The sequence below is a fragment of the Stenella coeruleoalba genome (assembly GCF_951394435.1).
Source record: "Stenella coeruleoalba genome assembly, chromosome: 9".
Classification (NCBI taxonomy): domain Eukaryota; kingdom Metazoa; phylum Chordata; class Mammalia; order Artiodactyla; family Delphinidae; genus Stenella; species Stenella coeruleoalba.
Window position 1 is genome coordinate 51,497,786 of NC_137155.1, and position 27,485 is coordinate 51,525,270.

At 34.8% G+C, this 27,485-nt stretch overlaps 2 protein-coding genes across 4 annotated transcripts in view; one reads left to right on the forward strand and one right to left on the reverse strand.

Moving 5' to 3' along the window:
- Nucleotides 1–27,485, forward strand: part of FAM237B (family with sequence similarity 237 member B) — a gene marked incomplete at its 3' end in the record, with an annotated part of 111,636 nt that overhangs the window by 65,710 nt on the left and 18,441 nt on the right. For 2 of the 3 annotated variants that reach the window (XM_079931436.1, XM_079931438.1), the window contains one exon: nucleotides 6,807–6,902. The exons of the other annotated variant lie outside the window; for it this stretch is intronic. The remainder of the gene's footprint in view (nucleotides 1–6,806; nucleotides 6,903–27,485) is intronic. 3 annotated transcript variants of the gene reach the window in all.
- Nucleotides 1–27,485, reverse strand: part of CFAP69 (cilia and flagella associated protein 69) — a 69,216-nt gene that overhangs the window by 17,836 nt on the left and 23,895 nt on the right. Inside the window, exons 5-15 of the mRNA XM_079931440.1 lie at nucleotides 27,283–27,359; nucleotides 24,413–24,511; nucleotides 20,877–21,026; nucleotides 20,591–20,768; nucleotides 18,764–18,887; nucleotides 16,452–16,500; nucleotides 16,233–16,354; nucleotides 13,769–13,985; nucleotides 11,030–11,194; nucleotides 8,065–8,183; nucleotides 6,157–6,275 (exon numbers count right to left, since the gene is read on the reverse strand). Of these exons, the coding sequence (XP_079787566.1) occupies nucleotides 6,157–6,275; nucleotides 8,065–8,183; nucleotides 11,030–11,194; nucleotides 13,769–13,985; nucleotides 16,233–16,354; nucleotides 16,452–16,500; nucleotides 18,764–18,887; nucleotides 20,591–20,768; nucleotides 20,877–21,026; nucleotides 24,413–24,511; nucleotides 27,283–27,359 (1,419 nt within the window). The remainder of the gene's footprint in view (nucleotides 1–6,156; nucleotides 6,276–8,064; nucleotides 8,184–11,029; nucleotides 11,195–13,768; nucleotides 13,986–16,232; nucleotides 16,355–16,451; nucleotides 16,501–18,763; nucleotides 18,888–20,590; nucleotides 20,769–20,876; nucleotides 21,027–24,412; nucleotides 24,512–27,282; nucleotides 27,360–27,485) is intronic.

Consider the following 27,485-nt stretch of genomic DNA (forward strand, 5'->3'; position numbering starts at 1 on the left):
GGGGGGACAGCGGCAGGGGCATGGGGGTGGTGGTGTGATGAATTGGGAGATTGGGATTGACATGTATACACTGAGGTGTATAAAACGGATGACTAATAAGAACTGCTGTATAAAAAAATAAATAAAATTAAATTCCAGAAAAACAAAAGAAATAGAAAAGGTGAAATTGAATGAAAGAAAAAAACCTACAGAAATTAATTAAATATAAAACAAAATAAAATAGAAATAATAATGCACACAAATTGATTCTTTAAAAAGACTAATAGGGCTTCCCTGGCGGTGCAGTGGTTGAGAGTCCGCCTGCCGATGCAGGGCACATGGGTTCGTGCCCTGGTCCGGGAAGATCCCACATGCCGTGGAGCAGCTAGGCCCGTGAGCCATGGCCGCTGAGCCTGTGCGTCTGGAGCCTGTGCTCCGCAACGGGAGAGGCCACAGCAGTGAGAGGCCCGCGTACCAAAAAAAAAAAAAAAAAAAAGACTAATAATATTGATCAACTCCTGGTGAAACCCATCAAGAAAAAAGCCAGAAGGAGAAGGCAGAAATGATTAATACCAAGAAAGGAAAAGAAAGCATCACTTGGTATCCTACAGACATTAAAAATCCTAAGAGGATATTACAAATAGCCTTATGAGAGTAAATATGAAATTTCAGACAAAATAAATGAGTGCCTAGGAAAAGACATCAGAGCCTATGCTAGAAAACCTTAATAGACACACACATATTAAAGAAATGAAATCTATACTTCAGAATCTTTCTACAAAGAGAACTCCAGGCACAGATGACTTAATTGGTGAATTCCACAAATTATTTAAGAAAGATATGAAAACAATCTTACACAAACTCTTTCTAGAAAAAATAGTTCCTGTTTTCTGAGGTCAAAATAAACTAAATCCCAAAACCATCCATGGAACATTAATAAAAAGGAAAATTAAACTCACATTACATGGTACCAAAAAAAAAAAAATCTAAAAACATTAGCTAATTGAATCCAACAACATAGAAAAGAAATAATACACCATAACCAGATCAGACTTATTCAAGGCATACAATGTGATGGACCACATTAACAGAATAAAGGAGAAATACTATATGATATCTCAATAGAAGTAAAAGTGTTCGATAAAATGTAAAGTCCTTTCATGATGCAAATGAATAGACAAGAACTCCTCAGTTAAGTTCCTAAGAAAAGGAAAAAGATCCGATGCCCAGTGTTACTAATTAAACATTGGACTTATTACTTATCTCTTAGCCAAAGGGATTTGAGTTGTGCTGTAATAAAAGACACAGATAAATAAAATTATTTATCTTTATCTTAGTATAACTGTGAGGTATTAAATAAAAAAAGGATAAAACATCAAGTCATTTTCTGCAGTAACCACTGAATCCCAATGTACTGGTAGATAGTAAGGATGGTACTCATTAATATTCATCTCTAAATTTTTTACTATGCTTAATACAGCACTTTGCTCAATAAGACTTTGCTATTGAAACCTAAGATCAGGTTATCATTTTATCACTATATCCCTCTCTTCTCTGCAGTAAAAAAGAAACTAGATATTTGATTAGCCCCATTGTTTATGTGTATCTGGAAGAGAGCTGAGTATTCTAGCTCTCTATATAAACAGAGAATTTGCAGGGGATAAATCTAGTTACTTCATCTTATGGAAAGTAATATTCATCAGAGTTTCCCCCCACCCCATGTTTACTGAAGTATAACTGGAATTTTTTAATCTGCATATAATTATTATATATAATTTGGTGAGTTTGCACATATGTATATACTTGTGTTACTATCACCACAGTCCAGGTAATAAAAATATTCATCACCTCTAAAAGTTTCCTTGTATCCCTTTGTGGTTTTTTTTTTTTTTTTTTTTTTTTAGTAGTAAGACCACTGAACATACTAGATCCATGCACTTAACAAATGTTTAAGTACACACAATACCTTACCTTAATTATAGCCGCTATATTATAGAGCAGATCTATGGGCAGTGTTGTACTGCAGATCTCTGGAATTTACTAATCTTGTATGACTATAACATTATACCTGGTGAATGATAACACCTCATGCCTCCCTCACTCCATCATTCCACTGTCTACATACTGTTATCTACTTCTACACTTTTGACTATTTTAGATGCTTTTTTTTTTTTTTTTTTTTTTGGCGGTACGCGGGCCTCTCACTGTTGTGGCCTCTCCTGTTGCAGAGCACAGGCTCCGGACACGCAGGCTCAGTGGCCATGGCTCACGGGCCCAGCTGCTCCGTGGCATGTGGGATCTTCCCGGACGGGGCACGAACCCGTGTCCCCTGCATCAGCAGGCGGACTCTCAACCACTGCACCACCAAGGAAGCCCTTAGATGCCTTTTATAAGAGAAATTATGTATAAGAGATATCCTTCTGTGAATGACTTATTTCACTTAGCATAATGTCTTCTAGGTCCATCCATGTTCTTGCAAATGGTAGGATTTCCTTCTCTTTTAAAGCTGAGTAATATTCCATTGTATGCATATACCACATTTTCTTTATTCATTCATCTGTTGATGGACATTTGGGTGGTTTCTGTATCTTTGCTATTGTGAATAATGCTGCAGTGAACATAAGATCTCTTCAAGATCCTGATTTTAATTCTTCTGGATATATACCCAGAAATGAGATTACTGGATCATATGGTAGTTCTATCTTTCATTTTCTGAGGAACCTCCATACTGTTTTCCACAGTGGCTGTACCACTATGTCTTTCACCCCTTGGTTATGTTTATTTTTAAGTATTTTATTCTTAGAAGTTGCAAATGTGATTATTTTCCTAATTTCCTTTTTTTGGAGTAGTTCATTATTGGTGTATAGAAATGCAACTGATTTTTATATGTTAATTTTGTATCCTACAAATTTACTGAATCCATTTATTAGTTCTAACAGTTTTTTGGTGGAGTCTTTAGTGTTTTTTACGTATAAGATCATGTCATCTGCAGAGATAATTTTACATTTTTCTTTCTGATTTGGATGCCTTTTATTTATTTATTTTTTCTTGCCTAACTGCTCTGGGTAGGACTTATAGTACTATATTGAGTAGAAGTGGTGAGAGTGGGCATCCTTGCCTTATACAGATCTTAGAGAAAAAGCTTTCAGCTTTTCACCATTCAGTGTGATATTAGCTGTGGCCTTTTCACATACAGCCTTTATTGTGTTGAGGTAAATTCCTTCTCCACCTAATTTATTGAGAGTTTTTATCATGAAAGGGTGTTGAATTCTGTCAAATGCTTTTTCTATATACATTGAGATAATTATGTGATTTTTGTCCTTTTGTGATATACCACATTAATGTGGTATATCACATTGACTAATATGCATATATAGAACTATTCTTGCTTTCCAGGGATAAATTCCACTTGGTCATGGTGTGTAATCCTTTTAATGTGCTGTTGAATTCAGTTTACTAATATTTTCTAGAGGATTTTTGCTTTCATGTTCATCAGGGATATTGGTCTGTAGTTTTTTCTCTTTTTTTTGGCCACACTGCATGGCTTGCAGGATCTTATTTCCCTGACCAGGGATCAAACCCAGGCCCATGGCAGTGAAAGTGCCAAGTCCTAACCCCTGGACTACCAAGGAACTCCCAATTCTTTTTTACGATGTCTTTGTCTGGCTTTGGTATTATGGTGATGCTGGCCTCATAAAATGAGTTCAGAAGTGTTCCCTATTCTCCTACCTTTCAGAATAATTCTTCTTAAAATTTTTGGTAGAAATCACATGTGAAGCTCTCTGGACGTGGGCTTTTTTGGCTGGGAGGTTCTTGATTACTGATTCAATCTCCTTATTGTTATTGATCTGTTCAGGCTTTTTATTTCCTCTTGATTCAGTGTCAGTATATTGTATATTTCTAGGAATTTATCCATTTCTTCTATGTTCTCCAATTTGTTGGCAGATGGTTTATAACGGTCCCTTATGATCTTTTTTATTTCTGTGTTATCTGTTGTGATGTCTTCTCTTTCATTTATATTTTTATTTCAGTCTTCTTTTTCTCTTAGTTTAGCTAAAGTTTTGTCAATTTTCAAAAAAGTTTTATCTCTTCAGAGAGGCAACTCTTGGTTTTGTTGAGTTTTTCTATTCTCTATTTCATTTATTTCTGCTGTAATTGTTATCATTTCCTTTGTTCTGATAACTTTGGGCTTGGTTTGTTCTGTTTTATAGTTCATTAAGGTGTAAAGTTAGGATGTTTGACTCTTTTTAAACATAGGGAAAAAAAAAAAAAAAACATAGGGATTTTTCACTATAAACTTCCCTCTTAGTGCTGCTTTTGCTGTATCACGTAAGTTTAGGTATGCTGTGTTTCCATTTTAGTTTTTCTTGAGAAATTTTCTAATTTCCCTTTTATTTTTGTCTTTGACCCAATGGTTGTTCAAGACTGTGTTGTTTGATTTCCATGCATTTGTGAGTTTTTCTGGTTGCCTTTTGTTATTGATTTCTAGTTGTATTCAGTTGTGGTCAGAAAGGAATGATTTCAGTCTTCTTAAATTTCTCAAGACTTGTTTATGACCTTACATGTGATTTACCCTAGAGAATGCTCCATTTGTGTTTGTAAAAAAAAAGAAAAAAAACTCTGTGTCTCCTCTCAAAACTACTCAATACTTCACTTAGGGCCACCAAATGTGTAGGTTTTTCCTACACAAACCAATTCTTCAGTTCTCAGTGGACATTAACTGGGTGTCCTAACAATTCAGTTCAATTCAGAAACTATCTACCTAGGTTAGCATCAGATCTCACAGGTTAAGGGTTCAGTCCCACAAGACTGTGCTGCTTTCCTTCCCCAACCTTAAATTCCAGTCCAGGTTGTCACCTGTGCTTCTGATAAAACAGCTATAGAGTAGCTCAGAGATCTCAGGAAAATAGTTTACTTACTAGATTACTAGTTTATTATAAAATGATCCAACTTGGGAACAGCCCGATGGAAGAGATGATCAGGGCAAGGTATATGGGGAAGGGGCATGGAGCTTCCATGCCCTCTCTCAGCACCTCCAAGTGTTCACCAACCTGGAAGCTCTCTCAATCTCATAGTTTAGGATTTTTATGGAGGCTTCGTTATGTAGGTGTAATTGATGAAATCAGTGGCCATTGATGGTTAAACTCAATTTTCAGCCTCTCTCCCCTCTCTGGAGGTTGAGGGTGGAGCTGAAAGTTACAACCCTTTAATTAACCATATAGTTAGCTCCCCTGGCAACCAGGCTCCCATCCTGTGGTTATCTAGGGGCTTTCCAAAAATCACCTCATTAACATAAACTCAGATGTAGTTGAAAGGGGCTTGTTATGAATAACAAAAGATACTACTTTCATCTTTATTACTCTGAAACTATTATAGGAACTGGGGATAAAAGAGCAAATATTGTAACAAAAGATGTTCCCATTGCTCTTATTAATTAAGAAATTAGAAGAATTTTAGGAGCTCTGTCCTAGAAATGAACCAAATACATATTTTAAAATTATAAATCACAATATCACAGTGATTAAAAAAATGTGTTTTCTGCTGTTATTGGTAGAATGTTCTACATACATCTGTTAGGCCCATTTGGTCTATAGTCATGAGGGTTTTTTTTTTTTTTTTTAAACTAATGTGTTGTAGTGTGGCTCTCATGAATTCTACCCAAATAGAAGAAATGTGTTAAGTGTTAATGATGTAGGAAACTCAACTAATTTTCCCAAAGACAAAATTTCATAAATTAATGTTAAGAAAAGTAGTATATATATATATATTTGCCCTTTGGAATGCTAAAATGTTTGGGAAACAATATTGATTAGGAAATACCTAATCAACTGGTTTTCAACTTTTTAAGATAAGATGAGTGAGGAATTCAGCAGTCTTCAAGAATAAGAATAGTGTATGAGTAATAGTAGATGCTTGTGTTTTCCCATGCCAGGGCAAAATGGAACACATTCAAATCACAAAAAACAAAGATTTAAGTTTAGATACAAGAATGGTTTTATATTTGAGTGATGGACAAGACTACTTTCCAAAGGATAGTGTCATTTCTGGACTACTGAAAAGAAAAAGGCTCATCTTTCTGCTGTAGTTTTGAGGGAAGAAAATTGGCATACATAGCTACCAAAAGAGGTAATTTTCTTTTACTGTGATTCTATCTAACATGGGTACAGTAATACTCACCAAATGCTGTCCAATGTACTAAAAAGAAGTACATTATAGCCTAATCCACTCTGTAACTTCTTGGGGTCTGTTTTCATTACATGAAGAATTATATCCACTCCTTCAGTTCCAAAAATTTCCTAAGAGATTTATTTAAAAGTATTTCTTGAAATAAATAAATAATCCTTTCCTTTCCCATTGCATCCTGTCCCCTAAAAGTTTTTCTACCAGAAAAATACAACAACATTTTTAGGAAAGTAGTACTGTAATACAATTTTTCTTTTTTAAATTTGTACTCACTTGTTCTCAGGAATTTAAGACAAATTACTGTAAAGCTAGTCATTTTAGAGAGGATATCAGTCAACATGCAGCTTAATGCCCCTTTATATTTTTTTCCCTTTCTCTTTCTTTAAAAAAAAGTAAACCATAAGACTTATCCCATGGTTTTCTTCCACATTGTAATGAATGTAATCTAACATCATGTCAGATGAGTACTAGATAGCAACAACTAATTTAAGGGGTTAAAATTCTATCATGGAAGATTTTCCAATGTTCCCAAGAGAGAAATAAATTTATAAATAGCAGTTAAAACCTTTAATAATTTATGTGATGCTTTCACCAATTAATATTTGTCTGTTACCAAGTACCTTTCCTATTGTCTTGTCGTTCAGTTCTGGTTCCCAGTAAGCAAGACTATGAGTATTTTCCAGAAGAACACAGGCGCAGGGTGACAGAATAGAAGAAGTTCTACGAAAGCTTGGAGCTAAGTATGTGTTTACTGTTCTTTTTGCCTCTCCCTCAAATTGCTCTATTGAAACCTTCATAATTTTTAATTTTTATCTTTCCAAATCTATGTCTTGCTATTTAAGTTATTAATCTCTGAGACTTAGAGTTTGCTATGGCATTAAAAAGATCAAAGGGAATTAAGCTCTTTTTCTAACTTTTAATTTTAGGTATGAACCGAATTCAAACCCAAAACATCATTTATAATGGTACAGCCTCTCTGGAAAACTATTTGCCAGTTTCTTCAAAACATACACCTACCTTATGATCCATTAGTTGCACTCCTAGGTATTTATCCAAGAGAAATGAAAGCATTATGTCCACAAAAAGACTAGTACAAGAATGTTAATTAAAGTTTTAAACATAGTAGTCCCAAATGGAATCAACCTAAGTGTTTATCAATAAGGGAATAGAGAAACAAATTTTGTTGTATTCATACAATACTATTCAGCAATAAAAAGGAATGAATTATTGATACATGCAACAACATGGATATATTTCAGAAATATGGTGCTGGCTGATAGAAACCAGAACTAATAGAGTAAATAATTATGTGATTCCATTCATATAAAGTTAAAAAAATAGGCAAAACTAATTTATGGGAATAGAAATCAGAAAAGTGGTTGCCTGTAGGCAAGTGGGGGCATGGCTGCTAAGCGGCATGAAAGAATTTTACAGGGAGATAAAAATATTCTATATTTAGGGCTTCCCTGGTGGCGCAGTGGTTGAGAGTCCGCCTGCTGATGCAGGGGACACAGGTTCGTGCCCCGGTCCAGGAAGATCCCACATGCCGCAGAGTGGCTAGGCCCATGAGCCATGGCCCCTGAGCCTGTGCGTCTGGAGCCTGTGCTCCACAACGGGAGAGGCCACAACAGTGAGAGGCCCGCGTACCGAAAAAAAAAAAAAAAAATTCTGTATTTTAATTGTGATATTGGTTAAATGGATGTATATATTTGTCAAAACCTATCAAACTATATACTTAAGATCTATATACTTTACTGTATGTAATTATACTCTTAAAAAAGAATATTAAATCTTCGTAAGATTAAAAAAACACCAATATTTATGGACATTTACTAAGGAAAAGTTCATAGTGTTATGTGATTGAGAGATCTAAACAAAACTTTGATTCACAGGCATACATACCTTCCTAGGAATATGATGTTCACAAAGACCAGATAAAATAAGTAAAATATCAGATTGAATTTCCAAAAGAATGGCCTCTTCCTTATCATTATACTTGCTTATTATATTTTTAAAGATTCCTGATTTGAAAAATGTTAAAGAATGTAAAGTTATTGAACATTGTATTTTTATTTTGATCAATTACTGTTCTGAAATTCTTTCTTATAAAATTTCAACTAGAAAAACTACTTTTAAAAGGGCTATTTTCATTGTATGGTTTCCTAGAAGCTGTAGACAGAAGATGATAAATGGATTCGTTGGGGTCTCAGTACAATCAGTAGCCCCATATATATAGAATTTCTAGTACATAATTAATGGCATGTCATTAAAAGAAGCCCTTAACAACCTGATACTTCACCAAGCAAACAAAACTGTTTGAAAATATGCAGTTTCATGAGGCAAAGATGTGTGCCTTTGCAAATATATGACCAAAATGCCTGATCATAGCTTGCCTCATCTCTTCTTGCCCTTGTGGTTAACAGGGTCAATCTCAGGCAAAGGTGGAAGACATCCCTAAGTACGTTTTCTATTCCTGTTACTTCTTTCTGCATCGTCTCCTTATGTCCACTCGAAGGCATCTTCAACAACTTAGGTAGCAATATTCCCATGTTCTTTAAAAGCTCTCCTTCCAATCAAAATTTTAAAAGACTTGAAAATAGCCATTTACACTGATGGAATGTCATTCACAATAAAATTTTGCCTCAAAAAAGGACTTTTCCTTTAAGCTTTGTATAAGGAACAAAAGTCATTTTTCCTCAGTTACTAAGGGATCACTGGCATTAGCAGGAAGGTGTGGAGCTATGTTTCAAAGTAAAAGGGCCATGGAAATCACAGCCTATTTCCACTGTTGGCTCTGAAGGGACAATTCTTGGTCCTGTTAGGATGAATTACAGCAGGTGAAGGATTAGAGGCTAGGAAGGCTAGGTGAGCATGCTGGAGACCAGGGCAGAGGCATGCCATGGACAGAGGGCATATGCTCCCTTATTAGGACACCTTCTAGGAATCCAACCTGGCTGGCCTTGCATCTGCTTCTCCTTTCTAGATTATCTCCTCTTCTTCCTACCTGTGTACAGGGATGTCACTTTCCCTGTTGTCTGTAATAAATGTTATGTTAATACTGAATTATTTTCTTAATATTTCGGTATCCTTTAACTCCCTACATTTACCTTCTCCTTGCTCTATTCTAACCATTGGATATATTTTTCAGATTTCCTCTTTCTAAAATAGCATTGCACATATAACTTTCCTAATCCAAACCACTAATAGCTCCCCATGCTTAAAGCGAATGAAGTTCAAACTCTATTATGGTATGCCATTCAAAACTCTTTCTAGCTTCGCCTCTGACTAGACAATTAACTTTATCTCATATTATTTGTCTTCATAAAACTTTGACTCCACTTAAGCTAGCTCTGAACACATCATCATGTATATTTTGGCTTCATGTCTCTGTTTATGCTGTCCCCTTGCTTGAAAGACCATCTCTCTCTCTCTCTCTTTTTTTTTCCTCTTGAAACCAGCCTTACCCTCACACCCTAACTCATAAAGATTCTTGTTAAGATTGCCCAGCATTGAAAACTACCCTGTGGCATTTACTCTCTGTATTACTCACTAGGTGCCTTACTAACAGTGCAGGGTAATGCATGCTATCTTTCTATGACATACATCTTTCCTTTTGTTTTCATTAAGGCAAGGTCCTGAGAGTTCTGTTCTATACATGTTTATGACACCAGTGCCTACACAACAGGTGTATAAACATTTACATTTACAGTGCGATTACTATTTGTTGAGCTTATTTCTACTATAGAGCCTCTGTTAGACTCTGTAAGAGAAGGTTCCTGCCCCTAGGAACTCACATAATAAAGATCAGCTTCTTTCAAGTTAAAGGGAAAGGTCCTGAGAAGAAAAGAACCCTTGCTATTTGCTTTCCCTTCCCCACTTGCTACCAGGTAAGATTAAGACTTCTTCTTGGATATATGGAAAATTGTATTCATCCATTTAGGCTGGGGCCTTCACACTGAGTTCTGTATCATGAAATGTGCACAGAAGTGATAAAATCTACTTTCAGGTTTGGTCATCCCCCAGTAAACTCATCAAGAAAGTGAATGTTTTTGCCTAGCCCCCTTTTCAGTATCCTCATTTTGCTTACTAGTATTATTATTAGAGGGCACCACCCCAATCCACTAATGATAGAAGAGCAGGCACTGAACAGGTAGAAGAGTTTTTGAGTAAGCATTTGTAATTAATTGACATCCAGCAAATTATATCACCTTCTCATAAGGCAGTCATTGAACATGGATATGACAAATATAGCTCTTACTTCTCAAAGTCAGGAAAGATTAGGGCCAGAGAACTATTTATTTTTTAAATAACAAAAGGTAGAAAGCTTTTGCTTAGGGGTTCTGAATTTTACACTGAGCTCGCATGTATGTATGTTGGAGATAAAGTGACTTAGCACAGTCAACTCTTTAAGCTGAAAATTAAGGATATCCTGATATTTCACATCAGAAAACCTATGTACATTTCTGTATACACCAGTGTACCAGTGTTCTGGTAATGTCAAATGCACTGGAAAATGTAATGTTATCCACTTTTAAAATGACTCCAAAAGGCCTGGCCAAAAAGTGGTGATCTTACTCCTAGAAGAGTGAAATATAACACTAGCCCATTAAAAAAAAAAAAAAGATAAAGATAATCCTAAATGAAATGGTATCTGAATTAAGTAAACAAATGTTTAAAGGATAAGTGATCATGATGTTTCAGTAAAGACAAACTAATTTATAGCAACAGTATGAAACAAAAATCAAGAAAATATTCAGGAGTTTGTCAGATATAGGACAAAATAAATGTGTAGAAAAACATTTCAAACAAAAGTTCTAATTTATAAACATTCTACTTTCATCAGGACACAAACATGTTACGTTTTTACCTATCAGTTGCTGAATTGCTCTCTTTTCACAAAGATCCTTGTGTATGGTCTCATGCTCAAGGTAGACCATGGCTCTCAAGAGTCTTAAACTGTAACGCATCTGGGCAAACTTGTTTCCACGGCCACCTGTACCATGAAAACTGTTCCCATGACTAAAGAAGGAATCTGTAGAGAAATATTAATAGTTACTTTACATCAAGAAATTTAGATTAGACATCTTTTATATCTATATAAGTTTAAAGAGATGTTAAAATTTTGTCATACTTTAGGGTTTTTTTTTTTAGAGAAGTAAATATGATTCCATCCCCCTCCTCTTTCTATTTCCAGTACAGAAATATGTTTTTAAATTTTACTCAAATGTATCATTATTGTATGTATCTTCTGTAAGTTGTTTCTGTTACTCAACGTTTTTTTTTTTTTTTTGCTGTACGCGGGCCTCTCACTGTTGCGGCCTCTCCCGCTACGGAGCACAGGCTCCGGACGCGCAGGCTCAGCGGCCATGGCTCACGGGCCTAGCCGCTCTGCGGCATGTGGGATCTTCCTGGACCAGGGCACGAACCCGTGTCTCCTGTATCGGCAGGCGGACTCTCAACCACTGCGCCACCAGGGAAGCCCTCAACGTTGTATTTTTGAAATTATTCACATTGTTACAAGTAGATCTAGGTCACTCAGTTTTAACTGCTTTCTACATCCAGTTTATAAATAAGTTTATCCATTCACTAGTACAAATTGCTACAATGAACATTCTAGTTCATGTCCTCTTGTTCCCACTGAGAAGTGTTTCACCTGTGACACCAGAATCATATACCCACATGGAATTTTATTAAAGTTGCCAAATTGTTCCCCAAAGTGGTTATATGGATACAATGTATAAGAAATAGATTTTTTCCCAATCTATTAAATGTGAAATGGTAGTTCATTGTTATCTTAATTTGCAGAGTGATTACATTTCTCTGATTACCAGTGGGGTTGAGTGTCTTTTAATTTTTTTTGAAAATTTGAAATTTTCTCCAAAAATTTTGAAGAATTTTCTTGGCAATCTCTATTGTTTGCCTACTTCTCTACTGAGTTATTTTCTTTTTGATATGTAGGAGTTCTTTATGAACCTGAATTCTAATCGTTTATCAGTCAGAGTGGTGAGTAAATGTCTTCCCTCAATTTATAGATTATCTTATTCAGATTTTGTAATACAGATATTTCTGTTTTACAGTACTTAATACATTTAATAATCTTTAATAATCTTTTTTATAGTTAAGCTCTTCTGTATTTAAAAAGTCTGTTTCTACCCTGTTATCATAAAGATAATTTCCCATGTTTTCTTCTAAGATTTTTACAGTTTAACTTTTTGCATTTAGGGCTTTAATTCATTTTGCAATTGACTTTTTTAAACAAGTTGAAAGGATCTAATTTTTATTTTTTCACACGGAGGGCCAACTGCCCGAGAACCAACCTTCTCTCATTGATTGGCAATATCATCTCTGATGATGCCAACCTCCCATATATTCCATTCCACTGGTCTATGCCTGGTCAAGTACCATACAATTTTAATTACTATAGCTTTATGGTCAGTCTTGATAAATAACAAGGCAAGTTCTCTTTCTTCGTTATAATATGCTTTCTTTGAAAGGTTCTTTTAGAAGTAGCTTTTTGTTTAATGCTAAAAAAAAAAAAGTTCAAAATACTGTTCTCAGTAGTATGTATAGGTTTAGAAATGTGGATTCTGGAGCTAGACTGCCTGCATTAAATCACTTACTATGTGGCAAGGAACAAGTTATTTAACTTCTCTGAGTTCTACCCACTGACCAACAGGGCTAATAATAGAACCTATAACTCCTAGATTTGTTGTGAGGCCTAAATGGTTTAATACTGCTGAGGGGGTTAAGGCCTATCACATAGTAGGTACTCAATAACTGTTAGCTATCAGACTTCTTGTTAGGCAGCATTTCCTTTTTTTTGCCTTATAGACTTCTGTAAACATAAATAATATAAAGGAGAGACAGGAAAATTGTTTTATTTAATGCACAGTAATTTAACATGACTAAATTTAGTAATTCGGCATATTAAAAACTAGAGAATAAAAATAAGCTATAATTTTTTCTTCCTCATGGATGAGTGCTATTCTTGATCTAATGAAAATGTACCATACAAAATTATTTCCAGAGCAAAGTTACTACCAGAGAAGAATACAGTATCTTACTTATAATTTTTTTTAAAAAAAGAATGTATTTCTTATTTCCCTTCTAAGAATTATGAGAATTGAAATGAAATATTCATACAAATTGGGGCTCTGCTAACTTGGCAGACTACATGTGGTTAGAGATCTAAATCTGAAGCTCCATGAAGGTATGGACTTCATTTATTTTGAACATAAATGTTTCGTTAGTAGCTAAAACAATATATGGTTACTAGTAGGCATTCAATAAATATTTGTTGAATGATTAATTAAAATATTACAGGACAGTATAATTATTGGATGGGCCTAATAATATAAAAATTTAAATCAGTTTATATGAATGATTAATTTTACTGAAAGGTATGCATCAACTGTGCTAACATTTACTAATGTCTGACTATAAATGAAATCTCAGGCTTTTTTCCTTAAAACACCATTTAAATACATTAAGATCACAGAAGGCCAGATCTACTAGTTCTCCTTTTAATTGTATTTCTTTTTCTACACCACCATTCAGTTGAAATATGTAGATTAGAATTTTGACAGGAATCTGAAAGGCCACTTACCTTCACTGTCACACCATTCTAAAAATGCAAGGACGTGAGCATTTCCCTGATACAACATGTACTCGTCTATTAAAAAAGGAGCCACTGATGACAAAGTGGCAATTGCGTGCAGTTGTAATTCTTCATACTGTGCTGCAGACCATTCAACTATTTTATGTTTCTCAGGCTTTTTAACATAGGTAAACAAAGCCAAAATAACTTTGCCATCAATTAATAGCTATGAGAAAGGGCAAAAAGTACTATGTTAGAAACATAATTAAAACAATTTTATTTAATATAAGAAAATTTAATAAAAGATTTCCAATTTGATGTGTTATTGATGATCATTTCAAAATACTTTCTTCCTAAAGATTCCAAGCTATGTTAAGTACCAGAAATTAAAAAAACCCAAAACCAAACTCACTAATAACAACAGTTCACTATGATCCCCCTTTCTGGGATATACACTCTATGGCTGACAATAATATAAAATAAGTATTAGTTTTTTTAATCTATGCTGCTTATATATGCAGTTTACCTCCCGCTTACGATAAAACCACAGGAGTCGAAAATTTAGAGCAAATAAACTGGTGGTTATTTCTGTCTTCCTTACTTTTGTTTCTTAAAGGAAACATTTCAGAGACTCAATTGTATATATACTTTAAGAAGTCAATTTTGTCTGAAGTTATGATAATAGACTATGGCTATTTTTAAGCATAGGCAACAGAACTTATACAAATACTCTATCCAGTGAATACCAGTCAGGTCACAAGCCATAGTTAATTACACGCCAAGAATTTTAAAACTGTACTGAATCCATGATGTCAATAAAAATAAAACAAAAATGCAAAGCTATTATAATATGACAATCAAGTTAATATTATAGCTGATTCTGATTGATATATATTTATGGTTCACAAGATAGTAACACACCATGTGCTATATTCTATTCAATTTTCTTTTCATCTGGCATTATTCTACAAAGATTTTTTCACAATAAATCTATGAATTTTTCTAAATTTTCTACTATTCCACATGGAAAGAGCACAAGATTTAGAACTGAGAAAACAAGAATAACAATTAGTTCTAGCACTGCTGTAAGTAGTAAGTGGATAATTTTTTTGAAATACTCTGTGAACTGCATATAACAGTACACGTATTCATTATCACTACCATTACTGAGCCACAAACACAAACATATGACAGAAAAAAAATTAGTTGATTCCATTGCTCACATAGTGCTTTAAGAAGCTTATCAGTCTTTGTGCCATTTGACTTTGTTGTCAAATAAAATTGGTTTATAAACTATAGTGTAAATTTTCTTATCTTTGTATCTGTCATTTTAATAGTTATATAGTACGCCACTATAATAATAAACCATATTCTATTGAATGATTTTCTATATTGCATTTCAGAAAATACATTTAGCTTCTATGGAGTGTACATTTTTGATATGAATAATAAAGTTATAACTGTAAAGACAGTTTTTTTCTGAGCATTTTTTAGTGTATGCTTCAAAGTGGCATTACCAAAAAAAATTGTTTTTAGCTCTTTTAATCCTCATAATAATTCCATGAGATAGGTGTTTTCCCCACTTTGAAGTTGAGATAACTGGAATTTAGAGACTCTAAACTATGTATTTAAGATCACATTGCTAGAAAGCGACAGCACTGGATTCCACCTGACTAAAGCCTTAACCACCATATTATACCACATTTATATTATCACTAATGAAATTGATAGAATGAATCCTCCCTTGGAACTTGAAAGAGTTTTAAGACTAAAATGAAATTTCAATTAATGCAGTAATAACTAAACTAATGGAATTGTTAGTAAGTAGTATATTTGTTTCTGTTGCTTTATAGTTTACAAAGCCTTTATCTCAGTCTCACAACAGAAGGAGGAACTGAGCCTCAGAAAGTTTAGGTGACTTTGCCAAGGCCATACAGCTAGTAGGCGATAAGACAGAAGTGAAATTCATTTCCAGTGCTCTTCAAATTACACCATGCTTTATGTAGATATAAAGTATTAAGATAATTCATGGGTAATAAAAATATGTACATAAGGAGGTTAGATTTGTGTGGAGAAAAAGCAGGTTCATACAGTTTGAGATGGGCAGCATAGAGATGAGCAATTTCCTCCTGCATTAAAATCATCCCTCATTACTATGGTCAAAGATAGACTATTAGGCTGGGTGGGCCTATATGGATTTTCTTTCAGTTTATGTTCTCTTATTCAGGAGCTCTAAATATATAAATAAATCTCCACGGTTTTCCTGCTTTTCCTTGGTTTATGTGGTTTAAATTTAGGTAAATTCACTGTTCATTAAAAGATAAGAATTTTGAAAAAGTGAAATTCCAGTGAATACGAGTTTGTTACCTTCTATGGTAAATATATGGGCTGATGAAAGATTTGCAGCCGTGGCTTTTAAAAAGTTATACTACAAAGTGAGATAATTTTAATTTTTATTTTGATTACTTTTTACCTGTATAGTAGATAAATCTTTACAAAAGGTCACAATTATATTGAATAGCAATTTCTTCAACTCAAAATCTTCATAGGAATTAGAAAACTTAAGACCTTTCACCAAAGGATTTTGGCTTTTAACTGTGAGAGGGGGAAAAAAAAGGCAGAGTAAAATAAAAGCTGAAATGATGTATGACTCATTAAGATGATTATAAGTTGAAAGTTTTATGGTTTTTACCTTCATTAAATGTTGCAAATAATATCAAATCCCTGGTAAAGCCACACTCCTAATATAAATACACAAAATAAACAGAAGGATGAATTAATTATATGGAAATTAAGTTACAGATGCCCATATTTACTTAATATATAGGTATTTTTTTATCAGACTCTCCTTGTCATTCATCTGAGTTCATAAAGCACTAATAATAAGGGATGAAAGAAAGAAAATAAAAGCATATAGCCAGATAAACTTGTAATTTATTTAATATTAAACTTACTTCTGTAGGTTCTAAAAAATATATTACATTATTCTATGAATATTTTACAAGATACTGTTTAAAATTTGGTAAGAACCCAAAACGTACTGCTAGAAGTAACTTATGTAATTCATTATCTATACCTTCAAGGGACGAAAGAAGGGAAGAAAACAGTTATTTTCAACAGCTTTTCTTCTTAAACACCCCCTGGCTCCCCACCCTGACCCCAACCACTCTCAAATATGTCAAAGGTTTGGTCAAGAGACAACAAACAATTCCTACTTAACATGAAAAGCCCTGAAGAATGACCAGAAAACATTTCAGCGTGAGGGAACTCATTCCTGACAGAGATATCCTAGTTGGACTTCGGACATTAGGGAGAATTTATAGGGACAAACCTTGGGCTTTTGAGTTGGCAACTATATATTCCTACTACCTTAAGATCCATATGGTTTCTTTAAAATGAGAAGATGTTATTCCTATTGACTCACATTCATGGAATTCACCTGAATGTTTGCAAGGATGCTAATGAGAATTTATTGACTGACCAGGGGCTTCCACAGAAACATAGGCCCATCTACACATTACAACCTTGACTAGGAAGCTATGTAGGACGTTTTCCCCATTTGCACAGTATAAATTCCTTGACTGTTTGGTGTTTTAAAAAATTTTATTGAAGTCTAGTTGATTTACAATGTTGTGTTAATTTCTGCTGTACAGCAAAGTGATTCAGTTATACATATATTCTTTTTCATATTCTTTTCCATTATGGTTTATCATAAGATACTGAATATAGTTCCCTGTGCTATACAGTAGGACCTTGCTGTTTATCCATCCTAGATATAATAGTTTGCATCTGCTCATCCCAAACTCCCAATCCTTCCCTCCCCCACCCCTCCCCCTTGGCAACCACAAGTCTGTTCTCTATATCTGTGAGTCTGTTTCTGTTTCATAGATATGTTCATTTGTGTTGTTTTTAGATTCCACATATAAGTGATATCATATGGTATTTGTCTTTCTCTGTGTGACTTAGTATGATAATCTCTAGGTCCATCCATGTTGCTGCAAATGGCATTATTTCATTCTTTTTATGGCTGAGTAGTATTCCATTGTATATATATACCACATCTTCTTTATCCATTCATCTGTTGATGTCTTGGCTATTGTAAATAGTGCTGCTATGAACACAGGGGTGCATGTATCTTTTCAAATTATAGCTTCGTCTGATATGTGCCCAGAAGTGGGATTGCTGGAGCATATGGCAACTCTATTTTTAGTTTTTTGAGGAACCTCCATACTGTTTTCCATAGTGGCTGCACCAATTTACATTCCCACCAACAGTGTAGGAGGGTTCCCTTTTCTCCACACCCCCTCCAGCATTTGTTTTTTGTAGACTTTTTTTTTTTAATATTTATTTATTTTGGCTGCTCCGGGTCTTAATTGCAGCACGTGGGATCTTCACCGGGGCATGCTGGATCTTTAGTTGCGGCATGTGGGATCTTTTTAGTTGTGACATGCAGACCTCTTAGTTGTGGCATGCGAACTCTTCATCATGGCATGCATGCAGGATCTAGTTCCCCTACCCCCGACCAGGAATTGAACCTGGGCCCCCTGTATTGGAAGCACAGAGCCTTACCCACTGGACCACCAGGGAAGTCCCTGTTTTTCTGTAGACTTTTTAATGATGGCCATCCTGACCAGTGTGAGGTGGTACCTCACTGTAGTTTTGATTTGCATTTCTCTAATAATTAGCAATGAGGAGGATGTTTTCATGTGCCTGTTGGCCGTTTGTTTGTCTTCTTTGGAGAAATGTCTATTTAGGTCTTATGCCCAGCTGAGTAAATTATATTTGTGAGCAAATTATAATACATGAGGAGGATCTCAACCTTCCAAAGGGATGCAAAGAATAACTGGCAGAGTGCAAGTATACTGGTGACCATAATGACATTACAATATAACTTGGCATTACAACAAAGTACATAAATGTTACAACATAGTTCAGGACTCCCTCCTCCCCCCACATCCACCACTTCCACAATTAGAATTAAAATGCAATTTGATTCATACTTACAATCATTGGTGCTCCAGGATTTTGAGATATAATTGTTGTGATCACTAATATGTCATTTCTAAGCTGACGATCATAATGACTAAGACCTCTTGTAAACAGATTTTTAAATACTTTCTTCAAAGCCCTAAAAATTGAAGTCATATCTTTAAAGCCATATTTCTATGGAAATACCACCTAAGTGTCTACCAACAAAATCTCCCTTTTTACATTTTACTACTCATTTCAAAATATTTCTAATCTTTTCTATACAAATCTGCCTCTAGTTCTCTGAGGGACTAGATAAGAATCCCTCAGTCCAATCTATACCTGGTGGTCAAAGTGACTGCTCTAAAATAAAGATTCAATCACGTCATTTTCCTTTTTAAAATTACTGATACTTAAAGGCTTTTCTTTGTTCTTAGGATAAAGTCCTACCTCCCTACCAAGGCTTATCAGGCCTTTCATGTTACAGTCCCTGCTAACATTGTTAGCTTCATCTCTCACTATTCTACCCTGTACTTTTTGCTCTCACTATATTGAATTTCTTTCAATTTTTTTGATTTTGCTAAATTCTTCTTTCACTTCTGTTCCCCTGTCTAGGATGCTCTCTGCATGCAGAACTCTTGTGTTGCTAAATCACATTTATCATTCAGATACCAGATTAGGGTTTATTAGGAAGTGCTGATTAACTCTCCAAGTCTGGGTCAGGTTCCCTGTACAATGGACATTTGTTGCTTTATCTTCTAGGAGCCACTTGCCCTTCTTGTGATAATAGTACCCTTATGTTTATTTAGGCATTCACTCTTTACCCACTTTTGGTCTTGTAAAGCTGCCTTCAACTAAAAGGAAGCGAATTAGAGCATTCCTTCTTTCTGTCACTGTAACTCACTCTGAAATGGGCATATGGCCAACACCAGACCACTAAGGGTCAACAGGGACTCAATTATAAGGATTTTATTTGAGCTTTTGGAATAGCAAGTCTTATCTTCTGCTTGGTTTGGGGTTGTGATTATGTGAAGCTAGACCTCGTAGGTCTTACCATATGGATCTTGAGACTAAAGCCAACACAGTGGAAAATAGTGCAGAGGGATGAAGAGGGCCCAAGTCCTGATATTTGCTGAGCCTTGAATACAGCTGCACATGAAACCAGTTTTATCCTTGACTTTGTAGTTACATGAGCCCATAAAATTTCCTATTCGGTTTATATCAGTTGGGTTGGGGGTTCAGTTGCTTGCAAACAAAACTGTGCTGATCCACCATCTTCAGGAGAACATGAAGGACCTTGCAGTAATCTCTTTCATAACATTTAGTATGCTCTCTTTTAGTTGCCTATTTACTTGTCTCTCTCTCTTAACATAATGCAAGTGCTGTGAAAGCAGAGACCATTTCTGTATTGTTTTCAGTTGTATTTCCACAGCCTAGTACTGAACTTGGCACAGAGCAGACAATAATTATTTGATGAATATATGAATAAGTAACTCAAAGGCTCACTCATATTTTATTGCCAATGCTTACTGTAGTATCTGGAAGACAGTAAGTACTCAAAAATAGGTTTACTAAATGAACAAATGAAATAGTTCTTTTAAATATCTAATTTTACTTTATACATACTCAAGGACATAATTTAGTTTTGTTAACAAGCTACTTTAAAAGCCTTCCACATAGAAAAAAAAAAAAAGACTTGTTATTGTGCAGATGCATTTATACCATGGTACAAAAAAAAAGTCCTGAAACATCGCCATTACATGAATCAAAAGCCTAATTGAACATAAATTAAAAAAAAAATTTAGTTATGTCACTGGCTATCGTTTTAAGGTTAAAAATTCCTATCTAACCACATATACTTACAGCAAACATTCCAAGTTACTAAGCTGTTGTATGATTTCTTCTTTTGAAGATTTTTCCAATAAGTTCCAAAGTATTTCGGATGAACGAAATAGAAGCTGTCCAGAGGGATCTGGGTCATTGAGGTGAGCACAGATTCCACTGGCTGCTTGTGCTTTCACCATTAAAGTACAATTAACTTCTGAAAATAAATTTTAAAATTATTTATGCTGTACAGCCTTGACATTACTAGATAAAAACAAAAATAGCTGAGAATGAAGTGTTCAAATATGTACAATAATATACAAACCAGAAGCTGAGAGATGTTGTAGAGTTTTAAGTACCCAAAGTTTCTCAACAAGTTGATTTTCAAACAACACCAATGACTGGACCATTGTTTTTGCCAATCCTCCAACTTCAGCCATTTTAATCTTATATGATGAACTAGCCTGCTGGTAACCTAACAACAATTAGTGAATAAATCTGTACAGTTATTTCACATAGTAATCATCTACATTAAACAAAAGAATGAGTAAACATTAAACAACAGCAATAACAGAAACTTTAAAAAAGTTTATGGCATGTTAAAATGGTATAGCACAGGGATTGGCAAACTTCTATAAAAGGCCAGGTATCAGTATTTTAGGCTTTGCAGGTTATAAGATTTCTCTCTCAAATACTCAACTCTGCTACCATAGCATGAAAGCAGGCATAAACCATACAAAAATAAGTGGGCATGGCCGTGTTCCAATAAAAGTTTATTTACAGAGGGCCAATTTTGGCCTGGGGTCCATAGTTTGCTGATCCCTGGTGTAGCATTTGAAATAGGACTGCAGAGTTGGAGGCGTATCTTAAATTCTAAAAAAGAACAATATTTCTTTTCTCTAGATATACCTTTCCATGAAGGAAAATGGCATGATTACAAATACTAAATGTTTTCACTATTCAAGTCAATACATTACTTTAGTGCTTTCAAGGGACCATAATTACGTAATTTGGTGATGAAATAAGAGGTGAAAATATAATGCTGTTCTGATAAATGCTAGTGAAAATGGTATCTTAGGGAAGTTTGATTCTTGGCGACATGTCTTATAATAATTTCCTTCTGCTGTAGCGCCTGTGAGAAACACCACCTCTCCTTTGATACAGCTGCACAGGTACCTGACCAACTACACTCAACTAGAGAGATTAAATACACAGCAGAGGGTACCTGCTCACGTGAGACGCAGCTATTTTCTCTCTTAGTGATATACTTATCTACCTCCCTGACTTCTTGACTTTTGAGACCAACTAGATTCTTTAACTTTGCCATAGTTCTGAGATGTCTGTCAGTTTGTCTTGTCTTTCTGAATTTGATCTTTAGCCCTGGACAAGGCCCTGTCCACTCCTGTGATGGGTTCTCTATGGTAAGGCCCTAGCTACTCACTTTAGGCATTTAAAAAATATAAAGAGAAAACCACAAGTTGCAGAATTTCACCATCCAGAGAGAACAACCTTAACATTCTGGTATATTTCTTTTGTTTTTTTTGATCTATTAAGCAGCTACTATGTTACAGATTATTGTAAATCTGGTATATTTCTTACTGATATTTTTAATGTATGCATATAACTTTAACAATATACTATATGCAGAATTTTACATTCAACTGCAGCCACTAAAGATTTTATTGTAAGCCTTTTCTCATTCTATATTTTCCCAAATCATAATTTTATTTGCATAATAGCCTGTCATATGCATGGACCAACCAAAATGTACTTTATACTTACTGTATCTTTATATATTGAGTTTACATTTCTACAGAAGGATATAGTAATATTAAGGCTCATGGACCTGATTCCTGTCTCCAGGGCTACGTCTCTTACTATTGCTCTACTGAGGACTTTTCAGCTGTGGTCCCAGCTATCCTGCCATGCCCATCACCTGAAACCAACTGTGTGACAGCTAGTGAGAGCATTGCCTAAGATTCCCAATTTTCAGAGCCTGGTCAAATTAAGATCAACCTCACTTCTCTGCACCTTAACTCCTCTGTCATATCTTATATATCATTTGTCTCCCTTTCTTTCTATTTTAAAAAGACTGTGTATATATTGCCTAGGTTAACCCTAAACTTGTGCTCTTAATTCCATCCTCTCATGCCTTCTTTGGGAATTCCACCCTCCAATTTTCCACGTACTAGCTTCTTATTCCTCTGCCTATAGGTGAAAACTTCATTTTTCCCTATCCTAAAAATTATAAATAATAACAAAACCAAATATCTTTGATTTTGCTACCAGTTGAATTGTTCTCCATCTTCCTTCTTTTTCTTCTCCATCTGATTTTAATATATAAGTCTGCATTCACCGCCTCTGTTCTCACAATCCTCTCATTCTTTAGTCCTGTATCTGCCCTGACCACTTTATGGCAATAGATCTGCCAAAAATGAACTACAACTTTTCAGATATCACATCAGTTGGCGTTTTCATTCCTCAATTACAGAAGCCTCTACAGTATTTGACACTGAGACCACTACTTCCTTCATCAAACATTTCATTCACTGGCACACAAGACATGGCAGTCTTTAGCTTTTCCTCCTCCTCTCTGAACCTCCCTTCATTGCCAGTTTCTTTGGATTGCTTTTTGTTTTGTTTTGTTTTTCCCCAGATCTCAATATGGGCACTCTCCATGTTGCTATTCTTGGTCCCTTGCTGCTTACATGCTTTATCTCCTGGAAAACTCAAGCACCCTGATGGTTTCAATTTTCACCTCTATTTGGGTGAATTTCAAACCTGTATTTCTGGTCTCTGCTTTTAGTATCCAATGTCTACTATCTACCAAACACTTTCTCCTGTTTATCTCAATAGCTCAGATCTGACAGTTAATAATTTCTTTACTCATTTCTCTACTTCATATGTCCTCCCATTTTTCCCTATTCATAAGTTAGCTTTCTTTTCTACCAGTCTTATTGCCACCCATTTAAAGGAACATGTAACTTAAAAATGTATTTTATATCTTCTCTCCTTTCCTAGATTGATTATGAATTACAGAAACTATGAAGGTAGGAAGTATGTCCTAAGTAACATTATATCCTCTACATTGCAAGTGCCCTCTATCTTGATACCACCCATTTCAGTGTGACTCATTTTATCATTACATATTATGATCCCTTAGCTGTAACATGCAGAACTCTTTTTCCAAACATGGTAGAGAATGTTATTAGCATTAGGAATTTAACATCTAGGTGGGTGGGACAGAGATTATGAATAATTATAAATATTAGAAAATAATAATATTATCAACAGTATTAAATAACATTAATAGTAATAATTATAATTAAACTAACTTGGGTATGACTTTAAAAATTCTGTTATATTTAGCATCAGAAAAATCTAAAGTTGAAAAAAATACATAAATTTTTTTGTTTAAAATGACTGAAGAGTTTGAGACTACCAAAAGAACTGTTTTGATGTGTTGCATTTATTTATTTTTTTAAAATTAATTAATTTTTATTTTTGGCTGCGTTGGGTCTTCACTGCTGCACGTGGGCTTTCTCTACTTGTGGTGAGCAGGGGCTACTCTTCGTTGCAGTGCGTGGGCTTCTCATTGTCCTGGCTTCTCTTGTTGCAGAGCATGAGCGCTAGAGCTCAGGCTCAGTAGTTGTGGCCTAGACCTGGGATCTTTCCAGATCAGGGCTCGAACCCATATCCCCCGTATTGGCAGGTGGATTCTTAACCACTGCATCACCAGGGAAGCCCGATGTGTTGCATTTATGATCCCACTCTGTCTTTCCAAGTTCAAAGAGAAATGAGAAAGACTGTTCTATTTTATAAAGACATAAGTTATTACTGAAAGACTATTGAAAACTTTACCTGTAATATGCTGCTTTGGTGGTTCTGCATGATAAAAGTCAATAATACACTTACAAATTTGTATCCTCAATTCAGAACTTGGTATTATCATTAAGTCACCTGCCAGAAAGATAAACAAATGCTATTCAATAACAGTGCCATAAGTTTATTTGCAGTTTTAAGCATACAGTGTTAGTAACATGATTAAAAATATCATCAGAGATTCAAACTGGATCATGTAATTTTATACACACACACACACATGTGCGTGCGCATGCATGCACAAAACACCCTGAATATCTATCGTTGTAACACTTGGCCCCTCAATCAACTCATTCTCTCCTTCCCAGGAAGAAAAGAATGGTAATTAGCAGCATAAATGCTAGAACTAGATTGTCTAAGATTAAATCCTGGCTCTGCCACTTACTACCTGTATAAACTTGTGTCTTTTAGTTTTCTCATCTATAAAATGGTATAACAATAGTTACCACTTCAAAGATTGCTGTGAGAATTAAATGCGTTAGTATGAGAAAAGGGCTGAGACTTTTCCTCCCTAACTAGAGAGTCAGTAATCTGTTGCCTCTAATAATGCATCCTTTGCTTAGAGAAGTTCCAAGTGAGCTTTGCTCCCTCAGTTTATTGACAGACTGGAAGGCAGTGAGTTTCTAGGCAGTCTTTGCCCTGCAGGTTTTATGTTCAGGTTATTGTGGTGGGGATGGAGGATAGGGAATATTCCTTTTCAGTCATATTTAAACTACTTCTGAATTGGCTTCAGTCTATATTTCAAACTGGATTGTATCTGCTCTGGTGAAGTCCTACAAGTATGATTCCTAAGAGAATCTGAGAATGATCAGTAGGATTCTGGAAATGATCCAGAATGTCCTCTGGGAGCCTGAGGACAACTGGAGTCAGGAATATCAGCTTCAGGACTGAAGCAGATCTGCTTGGATTCTCTGAGGGAAAGAGATAATTCGGTGTGCCTTGAAGACTTGTGTTTTGCATTAGGCTTTGCATAATGTTTATCTCTGGGGGTAGCCAGTGGGTGGGGAAACAAGCAGACAGAAGGAGGGAGCACGTAGGAAAGGCTCACCCTAGCTTGAGAAGAATCTATCAGCAAAAGCTAGCACTTAAAAAAACAGATAGGTTCAAGATTATTCTCTTAATTTTTTTGGACCCATCCTTTGAAGTTGAAAACTCACTATGTTTTGAAAAAAATTAGGCAACAGGAACAACAAAACTTTTCTAATAAAACTATCCAAACGTTCAAGTTTATGGGAAATTCTAAGGTTTCTCGTCTGCTTCACCACCCTTTTAGTTCCTGTAGGTTTAGATCATCTCTCATAGTTTCCTGTTTATAATCTCAGGGCAGAGTACCAACTTTTTCCTTCATATGTTTCCAGAATCCTGTTCTTAATTCAGAAATATCTATCATTTAGAAGAAAAAGTAATATAATTTACTAGTACATAGTAGAAACTGGAAGTTACTAAAAATGAATAGCCTTTGTTCAAAACTTTGTACTACAATTATTTTAGTTTAAACTCATGGTTCCAGCAATTAAAAAAATGAGGGACAGAGCAGCAGTACTTAACGGTAAATAATCAGTGAAAGGAGTTCATTTTAAGCTAAGAGTTCATACTGCCCTCAAATGAGACAGTAATATGTTCTGTAGGCAGGCATTCAGCAAAGAGTAGACTGACACAGTAAAAAAGCTCCATGTATTTATTATACAAATGCATATTTACAAATAATAAGGGCAACAGAGATTTTTTAAATGTTATCAACCAAACCTACACTTTTTATCTGTTAATACTATCATATCCTCTTCTAGGTTGGCTTCTCACTGTAAATTTCCACTGATGAGAGATTCACAGAATTAAAGTTTCCCATTAGTTTCTAGTCTTCCTGCTCCTTAAGGTCATCTTACTGAACTCCCCATGTTTATTCTAATTTCCTTGATACCTTCACCCACTTTAGGCCATAATAATTCCTCCCAAAGTATCTACAGTTGAAGATTATGAAATTTATTTAGACATAAAAGTGTTAGTGTCTATGTTAAAAATTTTAAATGCCTTTTACTTATATTAGTTTCTATCATCTTTCAGTATGGAGTATAATGCTGGGAACATAACTATTCAGTAAATATTTATTTTTAATTTGTTAGGCCATTTGTGTATCTTTTATTTCTCCTGTACAAAGACCTAAATTAATAAGCATAAATTTAATGTGGGATTTGTTTTGGGAACACGCTGTTATGTCTCAGGGGCTGATTCAAGGAGCTATAGTATTTGATCTCATTTCTAAAAAATTATTATTTTCTTTCTCTAGAAAACTGAGCAATAACCCAAATATGAAACCTGCTTACAATATTTTTCATATTTTTGTATACAAAAACACAGGCATCGTTATGTATATTATACTAAAGCTCCCAATATCCCACCATTTTATGATTTTATTTAAGACTTTAAATTATTTAATGAACAATTTGGCCCTTGCTAAATTGTTAGAATTGCTAACAATTCCAGCAATCAGTTAGGTTCAAGCAATGATTAGAGTTTAAAGATGAAAATATTTTTGTGATTACTGAAAGAGAGGAACACATACTTCTGATTTACAAAAAAAAATGTCACCAAACATTTCATCAAACTAAATATATAACATCAAGACAAATAAGTGCAAATAAGTATCTGCCAGTCCTTAAAATTAAGGAACAAAAAATCCTGTTGGTATAATGAAACACCTGAGTAGAAGATAATACAAACAACGTCACCAAGCACACTGTGATTAATTCCCAACAAGAAAAGAGCCTAGATTTGGAGAAGAAGTATCCTTAGTGAAACTTTGTGCAAGAGCTATTTCCTTCTTGTCAGTAGGGCCTATCATCTCAACTCACCCAGAAGTGCAATTGAATTAGCAGTATCTTCAGCATATGTTATTTCATCCGATACTTTCTTTTTCAAAAATGGCAAGCTTCAATAAGAATGAAGAATATATGAGTTATGTTTAATGAAGTCCTTAATTGAAGCATTATTTGCAAAGTAGAAGAAAATTTCTTTTCTAAAGATTAAAACGAGGATAAATATCCTGTTTCTTTAG